This window comes from Fundulus heteroclitus, chromosome 8 (genome assembly GCF_011125445.2).
Source record: "Fundulus heteroclitus isolate FHET01 chromosome 8, MU-UCD_Fhet_4.1, whole genome shotgun sequence".
NCBI classification, from domain to species: domain Eukaryota; kingdom Metazoa; phylum Chordata; class Actinopteri; order Cyprinodontiformes; family Fundulidae; genus Fundulus; species Fundulus heteroclitus.
This window is the reverse complement of record NC_046368.1, coordinates 2,548,804-2,562,529: the sequence shown is the minus strand read 5'-3', so window position 1 is coordinate 2,562,529 and position 13,726 is coordinate 2,548,804. Positions and strand designations below refer to the sequence as shown.

The window sequence follows — 13,726 nt, the reverse complement described above, 5'->3', positions numbered from 1 at the left end:
CCCTAACTAAATGCTGCTTCTCCATGTCTGGTTCTGGTTCTGGGAATGCAGAGCGTTGAAATAAACGATAATCTAACATGTACTGTAGCATTCAGAAAGCACTTCAGGATGCTACCATTAATACATTTCTAAGATGTAAGTAGCAGCATCAGTATGGGATTAAAGATTCAGGTTTATTGAAAAGGTTAGTAGAGGATGTTGATCTTCCTGGGGAGCAGAATGGTGCTCTGGCAGCCGTGGTGAAAATAGAACTTTTATCTCAATATTTAAATTTTACTAGCATGCATACATACTTTATTGAAGATTAATCTTAAATATCCCTCCACCAAATTTGTCTCAAAATAATTTCTGAATCAATGTGTTGAACTTTCCAGTTTCCAGGGAAGAAATCTGATTAAAGTTCTTCGACTTTTATTGCCTCAGACTCTTTTAGACACGTTTGTATCTCTGTGCTGCTTTGGTTCCTTCGTCTACTTTTCTCTTCAGTTCCTCCAGCTTCTGGACTTTCATTTTGTCCCCCTTTTCCTTCATCTTCTCAATCAGGAAGTCCAAGTGGACATTAATGGACACTGAATTAGCTTTCAGGGCGATCTGCTCCAGCCTGATGATGTGCTGGTAGGCTTCATCCACTAATCTGGATTTATCTTTTGAAAGTTGCTCCATTTCCTTTTCAAGGTTTCCCAGAAGACATGCCTGGTCTTGATACTTGGAGTTATTTTCATGGTCATGTTTGACTTGCTGTATGGTCTTACTAGCTTTCCTGGTTTTGTTCACATATATCCACTTCTCCTTATAGTGAACTGAAGCAGGACACTTGTTGGAGCAGACGGTGCAGCGGCCTCTCTTCATCACCTCACACAACTCAGGGAGCCAGGTCTTGGTGCATCCAGGGTAATGACAGTTCTGCTTGCATCTCTTACAGATCACAGCTCCATTAAAAAAAAAGATCCCCTTCTTTGCGTCTTTGATATATTCTTTACCAACGTAGGGCTCGTCAAAGGTTACAGTGAAGTCCTTGTGTTCCTTCATCTCTGCTTCATGCGCCTTCAGTTCTCCCTGAATCTGCTGCATTTCTGTCTGTTTCTGTTTAGTCAGCTGGATTCTCTCCAGCAGGTTTTGGATGCAGGCCGTCAGTCTGACGCGTTCATTCATCACTTCAGTCGTTAGCTTTAGTTTCTCCGGTGAATTATTGTCGACAAACGCTGCAAACTCTCTTATTCCCCTCTCTGAAATCAGATCAGCTGCTTTCACATATTCGGCTTCATTTGTCTGGTCTGTTTTCTGCCAGTTATTAAACAAGAAGTAAACCCGTTGATTCCTTGGATTTTTTGCACATCTGATGTTTGCAGCTTCAAGAGCTTCAAGAGCATTTTTAGGCGTTCTTCCGTTCGAGTGAGTGATGAGAGCTGCAATGTTTTTCTCCATGTCATTTCCAAACAGAGACATGACGGTGTCAAAAATGTACATCAGTCTGTCGCTTAGTCGGTTATCAGTGGCCTTCATCACCAGACCTACAGCATGAAGCTCATGAACACCCTTTCCTGACTCAAACAACTCGTGCATCCTGTCAACGACTACCTGATCATGTTTGATCCCTCTGGTGCTTCCGTATCCAGGAGTGTCAATGATGGTGAGGGAAGAGGGCAACGTTGCACCTTCAAAACCAAAGATCTCATATATGATCACATCTGGGGTTTGACCTTCTTCTTCATCTACGATCTGAAACCAGACCCCATCTTCAGCCTGGACTCCCACTGCATGGTTGAAAATAACGTCGATCATCGAGGATTTTCCTGACCCTGTTTCACCCACAAGTAAGATGGTTTTGTTTTTCTGATCAGTGCCTTTTTGACCAAAGGTTACTTTGGTCAGAGTTCCAAGCCTCTCTTTCTTTGTGATCAGCTGATAGATGTCTGGATGTCCTGAGGAGATCAGAGAACTAGCGGAGATGAGTTTTGTCAGAGAAGGATTGTTGATCCTGTAAAAGAAAAAGCACAAAGAAGCTCAAAGCACCTTAAACTTTTTGTACACATGTTGCCTTCTTGTGCAAAATCTCTTAAATTAAAAGTAAAACGGTTGTTGATTAAATCAAGCAACAAACTAGACATATATTTCTGATCATGCTGAGTAAAATACATTTTGAAGCAATGTTTTAGTTTTAAAGTCTTTCTTGTTGTGGCTGAGAAATCCAAACCACCGGAGGGTTATCCAGATATACGTTTTAACACCAAACTTAATCAAATGTGGGTCTTGGTCATCATACCATGCAAGTTTATCTAAAATGAGCAGTTTTCTATTTTTTAAATCTATTTTTGTTGTCATTGATTGAGTCTGCTGACCCCAACGCAGCAGCAGGAGCACGACGGACAGCCAGCAAGTTTCTCAGGATTAAAACAAGAAACAACTCATTTTGACCGACTACTACTGTTTTTAAATATTCTATAAAATAACATTTACTTTCACATGGTCCAACACATAGAAACCAAAGCAGATGATTTACTGAGGAAGACTTTATTCAAACTCAAAAAAGAACAGTATTTAATGAGCCACAGGAATCCAAAGTAATAAAAACAAGAAGATCGATTATTGTAGTTTGGAAAATTGCAAACAAGGAACATCATTCCCAGCCGGTTTTGTTTCCTGCTCTGAATGAATGAAAGTGTTTTTATAAAAAATCTGATCCACAGAGATTCACTTTCCAGTTTTTCTCAGCTGCCTCACATCAGCACCAGTAAAGCATGGAAATGTAACCCAAACCAGCACTTTCAACAGATGCATTGAAAATATGAAACAACAGATGCCTCCAGAAATTATTGTAACTGTTTTCATTCTTATGAATCATTGGGGCATCACTTTAGAAAAGCTTGTAACAAAATTCTGACTTGTTTAATCTGATCAGACCAACACTCTACTAATATTTCTACTAAGCATTCACTTATTCTCTATTCCTATCAATCAGACACATGAAACACATGTTTGTAGTGTGCGATGTTTCATTTTCAAACAGACCAAAACTATTTTTTAAACTGTAATCCAGAACGTTACATATTCCAGGGAAAAGCTGCTACAAACAATATTACGAAGTGTGCTTACAGAAATAAATCTCCTAGCCCCTGCTATGTGTCATTAAGACTTAATAATGGTTTATTTGAATTAAAACTGACAAATACATCAAATATTCTGTTGTAAAAACTTGAGCATCAGAGTTTTTATCATTGCGTCACTGATAATGACATCAGTATCAGGTACCAGCTATGTTCAGGACTCGGTGTTTGTGATCTTCCCCCACACATACTGCATCCCCTGGATGATGTCACAGCTAACAGAACACCAGACCAGGTGTACCTTCTATGAAGAGAAAAAAGACAGAACAAAAACTTAAAAGCTGAAATAACAACAAACAATGCAGATTAGAGAGCAGTAGGAGAACTCAGCAGAGTGAGAGAAATAGACCCTGATGTCCTCCAGCAGCCTAAGCCTATAGCAACATAACTATAGAGGTATCTCAGGGTAACATGAGACACTCTAACTAGAAGCTTTGTCACAAAGAAAAGTTTTAAGATTAGTCTTAAAAGTAGACGGGGTGTCTGCCTCATGGACCAAAACTGGGAGTTGGTTCCACAGGAGAGGAGCCTGATAGCTAAAGGATCTGCCTCCCATTCTACTTTTAGAGACTCTAGGAACCACCAGCAGACCTGCAGTCTGAGAGCGAAGTGCTCTGTTAGGAACATACGGGGTAATCAGAGCTCTGATATATGATGGAGCTTGATTATTAAAGGCTTTATATGTTAGAAGGAGAATTTTAAATTATATTCTTGATATAACAGGAAGCCAATAAAGGGAAGCTAAAATAGGAGAAATATGATCCCTCTGGTTGATTTTCATCAGAACTCTTGCTGCAGCATTTTGGATCAGCTGAAGACTTTGAACTGCATTTTGTGGACTTCCTGATAGTAAAGAATTACAATAGTCCAGCCTTGAAGTAACAAATGCATGGACTAGTTTTTCAGCATCACTCCTGGACAGAATGTTTCTAATGTTGGCGATATTCCTGAGGTGAAAAAAGGAAACTCTGGAAACCTGTTTAATATGGGATTTAAATGACATGTCTTGGTCAAAAATAACACCAAGATTTTTTACTTTATTACCAGAGGCCAAGTTAATGCCATCCAGATTAAGTGATTGATTAGGAAGTTTATATTTTGAGGACTCTGGTCCAAAGATTACAACTTCTTTCTTGTCAGAATTTAAGTGCAGGAAATTTAAAGTCATCCAGCTTTTGATGTCATCAAGACATGACTGCAGTCGAAGTAACTGATTGGATTCATCAGGATTTATGGATAAATATAGCTGAGTATCATCAGCATAACAGTGGAAATTAATCCCATGCTGTCTGATAATTTTGCCAATCGGAAGCATATATATAGTAAATAGAATTGGTCCAAGGACTGAACCCTGTGGTACTCCACAGGTGACCCTAGAGTTTGAAGAAGATTTATTATTAACATGAACAAACTGGAATCTGTCCTATAGATAAGATTTAAACCAACCTAATGCTTTCCCCTTAATCCCTACAGTATGCTCAAGTCTTTGTAAGAGAATATTGTGATCAACTGTATCAAATGCAGCACTGAGATCTAACGGGACAAGTATAGACACAAGTCCATTATCTGAGGCCATGAGAATATCATTAGTGACCTTCACCAGAGCTGTTTCAGTGCTATGATGAGCTCTGAAGCCTGACTGAAACTCCTCGAGTAGGTCATTGCTTTGTAAATGTTCACAAAGTTGAGTAGCAACTACTTTCTCAAGAATTTTAGATAACAAAGAATATTAGATATAGGTCTGTAATTTACCAACTCATCTTTATCAAGAGATGGTTTGTTAAGTAAAGGTTTAATAACAGTTACTTTAAAAGCCTGTGGTACATATCCATTTACTAAGGATGGATTAATCATATCTAAAATAGTGCCACTGATCAAAGGGAATACCTCCTTAAACAACTTGGTTGGGATTGGGTCTAACATACAGGTAGAAGGTTTAGATGAAGCTAAGATTTTAGATAGCTCAGAAAGCTCTACTGCTTCTAAACAGTTCAGACACTGCACAGGTTCTAAAGATTCCTCCAATGCTGCCTCACTTACTGAGGACGAGGTAATCATGTTTGGGAGGATGCCAATTATTTTATTTTTAATGGAATCAATTTTATTTTTAAAGAATCCCATAAAGTCATTACTGCTAAGGGAATGGATGGATCAACGGAGCTATGACTCTGTGTAAGTTTGGCAACTGTACTAAAGAGAAATCTAGGATTATTTTTATTCTCTTCAATTAATGATGAAAAATATGCTGCTTTAACTCTGCAAAGGGTCTTGTTATACAACAATAGACTGTCCCTCCAGATTAGGTAGGATTCCTCTTGGTGTGTAGAGCGCCATTTTCTCTCCAATTTCCTAACATTGTGCTTCAAGGAACGCAGCTCTGAATTAAACCAAGGAGCCAGCTTCCTGTGAATAATCACCTTCTTTTTTAAGGGAGCTACATTGTCTAATGCAGAACGCAATGACAAAGTCACACCGTTAACAAAGACATTTATTTGTGAATGGAAAGAAACAACATTGCTGCTATCTGCAGGGTATTTCTGCAATACTGACGATATCAAAAGGGGGACAGACTCTTTAAAGTTTGATGCAGCATTGTCCGATAAAGATCTACTATAATGGAACCCTCATTTGGGGGTGGAGAACTCAGTTAGATTAAACTCAAATGTTATTAAAAATGATCAGATAAGACAGGGTTGTGAGGAAATACTGTTAATTCTTCACAATCAATGGCATATGTCAGCACAAGGTATAAAGTTTGGAGCCAAGAGTGCGTCGGTTTATGCACATTTTAAGCAAAACCAATTGAATCTTGTAATGATCTGGCTTGGCGGTGAACCCGGAATTCAATCAAAACTCTGCTAGGCTTGAAACTGGTTTATTGAAGGGTTGATGAGGAGTGGAACATGGACAGGCAAACAAAACATAATCCAAATGGAAGGTAAGGCAGACATCCAGGCAACTCTTGAAAGGCGACAGGTGGACAGAACTGGGCGAACAGACAGAACAGGGTCATTTAAACAGAATCAAGGTGCTGGGGGCTCTTACCAAAAGATGGGAGTACATTCGGGGATGCGACGGAATGGAGTGCGAGCAAGCATGAGAGACGAACCGACAACTAGCTGAGGAGGAGGTGAGGCTTAAATAAACAGACAAACAGGTGAGCGGAGTGAAAAGTAATTAACCAAAGGTGGAAGCAATTGCGGAACTGACAGGAGCTGGGGAATAAACCAAAATCCAAGAACAGTAATGAAAACAAATCGCATAACTAAAATTAGAACTAATACAGAAAACAGATAATGAAAATAATCAACAGGCTAAACAGAACACCAGATCCTAAAACACAAATAAACCAAAAGGCAGGAAAAAGCTAACTTAACCAAATCATAAACAGGAACCAAGACAGAATATTACAAATCTAGGATAGTTTTAAAGGCTACGCTAAGGTTATTACATTCAGTGTCAACATGGATGTTAAAATCTAACTAATAAATCCGGCCAGATTCCTAGAAAGAAGAGCTGCACCATCCAAAGTAGGATGGATGCCGTCTCTCCGGATCAGACCGGATGAGTCAGGACTTCTTGACTCATCATGCCAGAGACGCCACTGATAACCAATCAGTCAGTGAGTCAGATAGACCTTTACGTGGCCAATAAAGGCCACAAAAGTACAATGAAAACCAATTAAAAAACATTCAGATATAAACAAAAATTACAAAACCATAAGAACTATGGAGGATTCAAATATTGAAAGTTAAATGGGACATAAATAATTAAATAAATGTGAATTTACTATGAAATAAATACATGTGAAAGCTCACTGTGGTTCAGCTTGGAGGAAGCTGCCAAAGACTTCAGACAGGATTGACATTAGCCCTGTCCACTTAGTAACGGCAGATAATGCTCTCTAATGAACTTATTAGACATATTTCAGACCAGACTAGGGATAAATAGGCTGGAGTTAATAACATTATGCAACAAAAATGATGTCCTCAGAGTCATAGTAAACTTGGAATCAGTTGCCTTGTCTTGCTATTTGAAGCAGCCAATCAGACATCCGGGTCTCAATGGAAGTTGCCCTAATCCAACCCACTGAGTTTGATGGGGTTTAACAGCTTAAATTATTTCATTACGACATTGCTGCATGGGAGCCATGAAATAAATAACTTAAGCCCTTACTTTTATTGAAGCATAGAAGTGCAATCAGTACCTTTAATTTTATCAGAATCTTTTATTATTCAAGTATTTGTACTTTTACTGAAGTAAAGAATGTGATTACTTATCCACCCATGCCAGCGATAAATCAGAATATCAGAGGACACATGCAGGAAGCACTGGCGACCTGTCCCCTTCTCTCAATGCACGGATAAATGATAAATGGATGGAAATGCAGAAAGCTACTCAGCAGTTGTGAGAAAGGGAGGATACCTGATTCCTACTTTTGTAGTGCCGTATTCTCATCTGAGAGGTTCATGTTTCAGGTTTTGCAAGTTGATCAAACCGCAGACAGGCACTTAGGGTGACCATCAGGGTAGTTTAATAATATTAACACAGAAAAACAGAAGAAGCACAATATGGAGCATGGGCAGAGTGGTGAACAGGTAGTGGAATGGAGTCCATGGATGTGTGAATGAGGCAGAATAACACAAGAACCCAGCGATGAGTAGTGTAATCCAGAGATTAGGCAAGGCAACTTTATTCATATACAACATTTCAGTCACAAGACAATTTAAAGTGCTGTACATGAACATAGGAGAAGAAAAAAAGCAGAAAAAGTGCATTACAGTTAAAGCAGGTATGAAAAATTGAACTGCTACCGTGAATGACTGATGTGTCAGTGAATAGTTTAAATAAAACTGTTAAGAGGCAACTCTAAACAATGGCTTCCATCTTGGGGAACCCCACATGTGATTTTTGTCGTCTCTGATGTAAAGTTACCTGCTGACACTAAAAGTCCCCTAAAGTAGGATTTAAACCAGTGGAGAGCTGTAGCAGAAATGCCGACACAGTTTTCCAGGCGTTCTAACAGGATGGTGTGATCACGAGTACCAATGCTGCACTGAGTTCCAACAGAACCTCATTAGAACATTATTATCAAGTGAGAATGCTATACAGCATTCTCACTTATTAAGTTCCTTCAGGTCTTGATTATTATTCCGTACTTTTTTCGGCATCTAATTACTCCTGCATACTTCAACTGATTTAAACAATTTTCGTATCAAAACGTTCGTTCACGACATTACTGCTATGTCTTTTGGTAATTATAACTTTTACAATATTTAAATTTTTAACTTTTTGTGAGTTTTTTGCTCTCATTGAAATTGAATGGAGAATCCTTCAAATTCTTCAAATTTTTCAGCTTTTTGACAGCTTACTGCTTCAGCCTACTTTCAGCTAGAAACGCCATTCAACTTTTAAAATGTTCAAATAACCTTCAGCTATCTTCAGCTACTTCAGCTTTTTCATATCTTCTACCATTTTCACATAGTACCTCCTTAAAATAATTTTGCATTTTCATAAAATTCAGAAAATGAATGCGTTGCTATGGTTGCTAGGGAGTTAATTTAGAGTGGCCACTCTGCCGTTCCTATAGATTTTCCTTCTCTGAACAACTTCTTCTCACTCGCTCAATTTTCACTCTATTCAGATAAATTATACATCAAAACGTAGGAATTTTTGTCTGGATTCTGGAAACGTAACCATCATTGGTGTGGGATTTATAGATTTTTCGCAAATCACCCCAGAGCACCACAAAGCCTAAAAGCTCTCCATTAATTTTCTATGGAGGTGTGGTAAAAAATCACACCTGACATTCCCAAGCGACACATGTTTTCACATCGTCGCTACTCCTAAACCGTTTCATGTACAGGCATGAGACTTTCACACATTGATGTCCAGACGCTTCTGGCGCTCACAAAAAAGGAATTTTGTCGATAAATGTTACGGTTTTGCCGCAGGAACAATTTGTTCGGGAGTAGCGAATGTGCAAAATCCTTAAAACGCTTTGAGCTTCATTCTTCCACATGATCCACTTTTTTACATCGTCGCTGTGCCTACACCGATTTTTGTACAGACATAAAAATGAACTCCATAGTCCTCAAAAGCCTGCTGATACTCACAGTGAAAGAATTATTTTGATATCTCTTATACTTTTTCACACCGCTACAGCGATTTGTTCGAGACCGTTTTCAGAGGATTTCTGAAATTCCATAAAAATCCCCTTTATATCATAATTTTTTACGCCTAAATTAAAACATTTCTAGCAAAAACCCGATAGTTTGTCTTGTTCTCCTATCCGTTAAGAAATAAACGCAGAAAAAATTACGTCTCTACCATTTACGGATCAGGAGATATGGAGCGTTGTTTGAGGCAAAGTATTCCATTCTATTTTAATGAGGCAGAGTCTGACACAAAGTGTCTGCACTTGAGTAGTCGGGCCCGCTGCAGGTGTGAGTGAGTTTCCATGACAACGGAACTCTGAGGGCCAGAGGGACAGGCTCCATTCGGATAGAATGGCAACTTTCAACATCCCCTGCAGTGGCTGTGATTATTGTAGGAATCTGAAATTTGCACAGTCACTTCTTAACATTTTAAAATTTTCAAGTGACTTTCAGCCATGTGTCACTTTTCTGTCCCATTTTGGATTTCACATGCTTTCCTATTGGGCCTTTGCTTCCAACAGGACCTGGCATGATGCCCAGACACGACCCAATTGGCCAATGCAGCACCACCCACCTGTGGGAAATGGCGTTACTGACCATTTTGGTCAAATGTTTAGTTCTGGGCCCAGATGTGGTGAGGCTGAGTTGCTAAAGGAGGCGGATTTGACCCATGAACTTTGGTCACGTTTGGTGACATTAAGTATTGGCACCCCTTTTTGAGGCACTTCCCAGTACATGATTTGGACCAAACTGACAGAGTACAATCACCAGGTGATACTGAACACAACCTTGTTAGCGGCTAATGGTTAGCATGTAGCTATCCGGAAGTAGCTCTAGGAAGCTCGTACAAACTTCTGCTTCACAGAGTCTGTACTTCCTTTAGAGAGAAAGCTCCACAAGAAATTTGGCCTACGTCAACCCTAGTCATGTTTTTACTACAACCGATACTACTCCTACTACTACTGATAGTACTACTACTACTAATGATACTACTACTACTACAACTACTACTACTACTTCTAATGATACTACTGCTGCTACTGATACTACTACTGATACTACAACAACTACTGCTACTACAAATTCCTTCAAATTCTTAAAATGTTTCATATTCTTTCAAATTCTTCTTATTTTTCAAATTGTTCAAATGGTTCAAATTCAAGTTTTTCAAATTCTTCAAATTTTTCCCATCGAAATCAATGCAAATTCCTTTAGATTCTCAATATTTTTCATATTCTTTCAAATTCTTCTAATTCTCCTTATTGTTCTTCTTGTTCAAATGGTTCAAAATTTTCAATTTAATACTTTTCAATTTAATACTAATACAAATACTTCAAATACTTAAAATTCTTCAAATTTGTCAAATTCTTCAAATTCCTTCAAATTCTTGTGATAAAACTGATATTACTACTGCTACAACCGATACTACTCCTCCTACTACTGATACTACTACTAATAATAATAATAATGATACTACTACTACTAAGACTACTACTACTACTAATGATACTACTGCTGCTACTCCTACTACTACTGATCCTACTACTGATACTACAACAACTACTACTGATACTACTACTATTACTACTACTACTAATACAACTACTACTACTAGTAGTACTACTGATACTACTACTACTACTATTACTACTACAAATTCCTTCAAATTCTTCCAATTTTTCATCTTCCTTCAAATTCTTTCAAATTCTTCTTATTGTTCAAACTGTTCAAATGGTTCAAATTCTTCCCATTTTTAACATTTTTCAAATGCTCAAATACTTACTGATAGTAATCCTACCACTACTGATACTACTACTGATACTACAACAACTACTACTGATACTACTACTATTACTACTGCTAATAGAACAACTACTGCTAGTAGTAGTACTACTGATATTACTACTACTACAAATTCCTTCAAATTCTTCAGATTCCTTCAAATTCTTTAAAAACTGATACTACTACTACTACTACTACTACTACTACTACTACTGATACTACTAATATTTCTACTACTGATACTACTACCACTACAAATTACTTCAAATTGTTCAAATTCTTCAAATATTTCAAATTCTTCAATGTTTTTCAGCTATTTCTTCTCTTCTGCATGGATCTTCTGCATCTTCTCCTCAAATCATTCTGCAGATTAGCATTCTCACTCTCTGTTATGCAGGAACAGCTTTTTCTAGTTATTATTATTATTATTATTATTACAAAGTCAGCATTTGTTGCAAGGCATTGTGTTACTTTGCGACTTCAATAAGTTGATTAAAAAGCCCAGAGTGTTTGCTTTGTTAGCGCCATCTTGTGGTGAGAAGTCACATTAATATGCAATACAGGAAAAGTAAACACGCCCTTGGAGAGAAAACAGAGCAATAATAACCTGGGGCTGGACCCAGGGCTACAGGTTTCTAGAGCTGCATTTATATAATTCCTTAGTAATGATTAGCTTTAACATTATTTAAGATTATGAAAACAATTTTTACCATCAGCTGGGAGGTGTTAACAGGGTTTAAGAGTTACTCACGCTCTTTCCATGGTGAGGAAGTGGTTCAACGATCTCCACAGCAGTGATGCTGAAACACGTCTTAATGTCTAATAAAACACAATCAAACAGATGTTGCTGCTGTTCTCATTCAGGTCACTTAAAATGGTTTCTACTGCATCAGCAAAAAAGACATTTCTTCATATTATCCCCATGCTGTTACTGTGCCTTTAAGAAAAGGCTCAATAGTTTGATGCAGATGTATTTACTACTAGTTACAGAAGTTGCATCTTCACCTTTGTTGGACTATTGTTCAATGTTGTTAGATTATAAATGATGATAAAACATTAAAACAAGTTTTTCCTGTACGCTGCAGTCTGTATAAAGGTCTGTTGTTTATCATACCATATAATTAAAGTACGAGGTTATCCTACCTGTGTGTAAATTACACAACTGCTCCTTGTGACGCTCAGTGAGGCTGAAGAGGCAGAAAGCTCTAAGATGAGTCAGAGTTGAGAGTTTTATGCAGTTAGAGGAGGAGAAAAACACTGATCACATGGTTTCACAAAAACTCTCAACTGTTATCATGAAGGGAAATCTTTGAAAAGAGCTACAACCTTTTACTGAGTTACTGAACAATGAACAGGTAGGTGGAGATGGAACAACAGGGTGTAAAATCATGGAATAATTACTTTTGTTTGTTTGTTTTCTAAAAAAAAAGTTAATCAGTTTAGCAGCAATGTCAGTTGTTTTAACTGACTTATTATTAAGGCACTGAAAAATATTTGTTCCAATATTGTTGCAAGAAAAAAGTGTTTTAAAAATGGAGCTTTGAAAAATGTTCCCATTTACAAACAAAGCGATTTGCAAAATATGAACTTACATTTTTCAAGACAGTCTGGCTGCATACCTGCGGTCTCCTGCACTGTGTAGACAGGAAGTTTATTCCATGCCTTTCAAAATTAAAGCGAGGTTGATTCGATTATCTATTATTATGATCCTCTTAAAAATATTAGCCTACCCAAAACATACATTATTTTACTCCAGTATTTAATTCATAAAAACACAGCTGGGGCACGGAGTTTGCACAATTGCATATTTTTGGCGCATGCACCCTGTTCAATGCATCAAAATTAAAATTTGGAATTAGGCTGGTTTATATCTGATCTGTCTGACAGATTCAGTTTGTGCATGTTAATATTAATATTAGTATTAAAATTATCAGTTAAAATGCAATGTTGAAATTATCAGACAGCATGGGATTAATTTCCACTGTTATGCTGATGACACTCAGATATATTTATCTATAAATCCTGATGAATCCAATCCGTTACTTTGATTGCAGTCATGTCTTGATGACATCAAAAGCTGGATGACTTTAAATTTCCTGCATCTAAATTCTGACAAGACAGAAGTTGTAATCTTTGGACCAGAGTCCTTAAAAATAAACTTCTTAATCAATCAGTTAATCTGGATGGCATTAACTTGGCCTCTGGTAATAAAGTAAAAAATCTTGGTGTTATTTGTGACCAAGACATGTCATTTAAATCCCATATCAAACAGGTTTCCAGAGTTTCCTTTTTTCACCTCAGGAATATCGCCAAAATTCAAAACATTCTGTCCAGGAGTGATGCTGAAAAACTAGTCCATGCATTTGTTACTTCAAGGATGGACTATTGTAATTTTTTACTATCAGGAAGTCCACAAAATGCAGTTCAAAGTCTTCAGCTGATCCAAAATGCTGCAGCAAGAATTGTGATGAAAATCAACAAGAGGGATCATATTTCTCCTGTTTTAGCTTCCCTTCATTGGCTTCCTGTTAAATCAAGAATAGAATTTAAAATTCTTCTTCTAACGTATAAAGCCCTTAATAATCAAGCTCCATCATATATCAGAGCTCTGATTACCCCGTATGTTCCTAACAGAGCACTTCGCTCTCAGACTGCAGTTCTGCTGGTGGTTCCTAAAATCTC

General features: G+C 37.6%; 1 protein-coding gene across 1 annotated transcript; it reads right to left on the bottom strand.

The window, feature by feature from the left end:
* Positions 1 to 202: 202 nt before the first annotated feature.
* Positions 203 to 12,289, bottom strand: LOC110368486. The gene is made up of 3 exons (XM_036139894.1): positions 12,188 to 12,289; positions 11,796 to 11,863; positions 203 to 1,978 (listed from the first exon to the last, which is right to left on the bottom strand). The coding sequence occupies exons 2-3, from the start codon at positions 11,804 to 11,806 to the stop codon at positions 430 to 432; spliced, it is 1,560 nt and encodes a 519-aa protein (XP_035995787.1). The 5' UTR covers positions 11,807 to 11,863; positions 12,188 to 12,289; the 3' UTR covers positions 203 to 429.
* Positions 12,290 to 13,726: the final 1,437 nt, after the last annotated feature.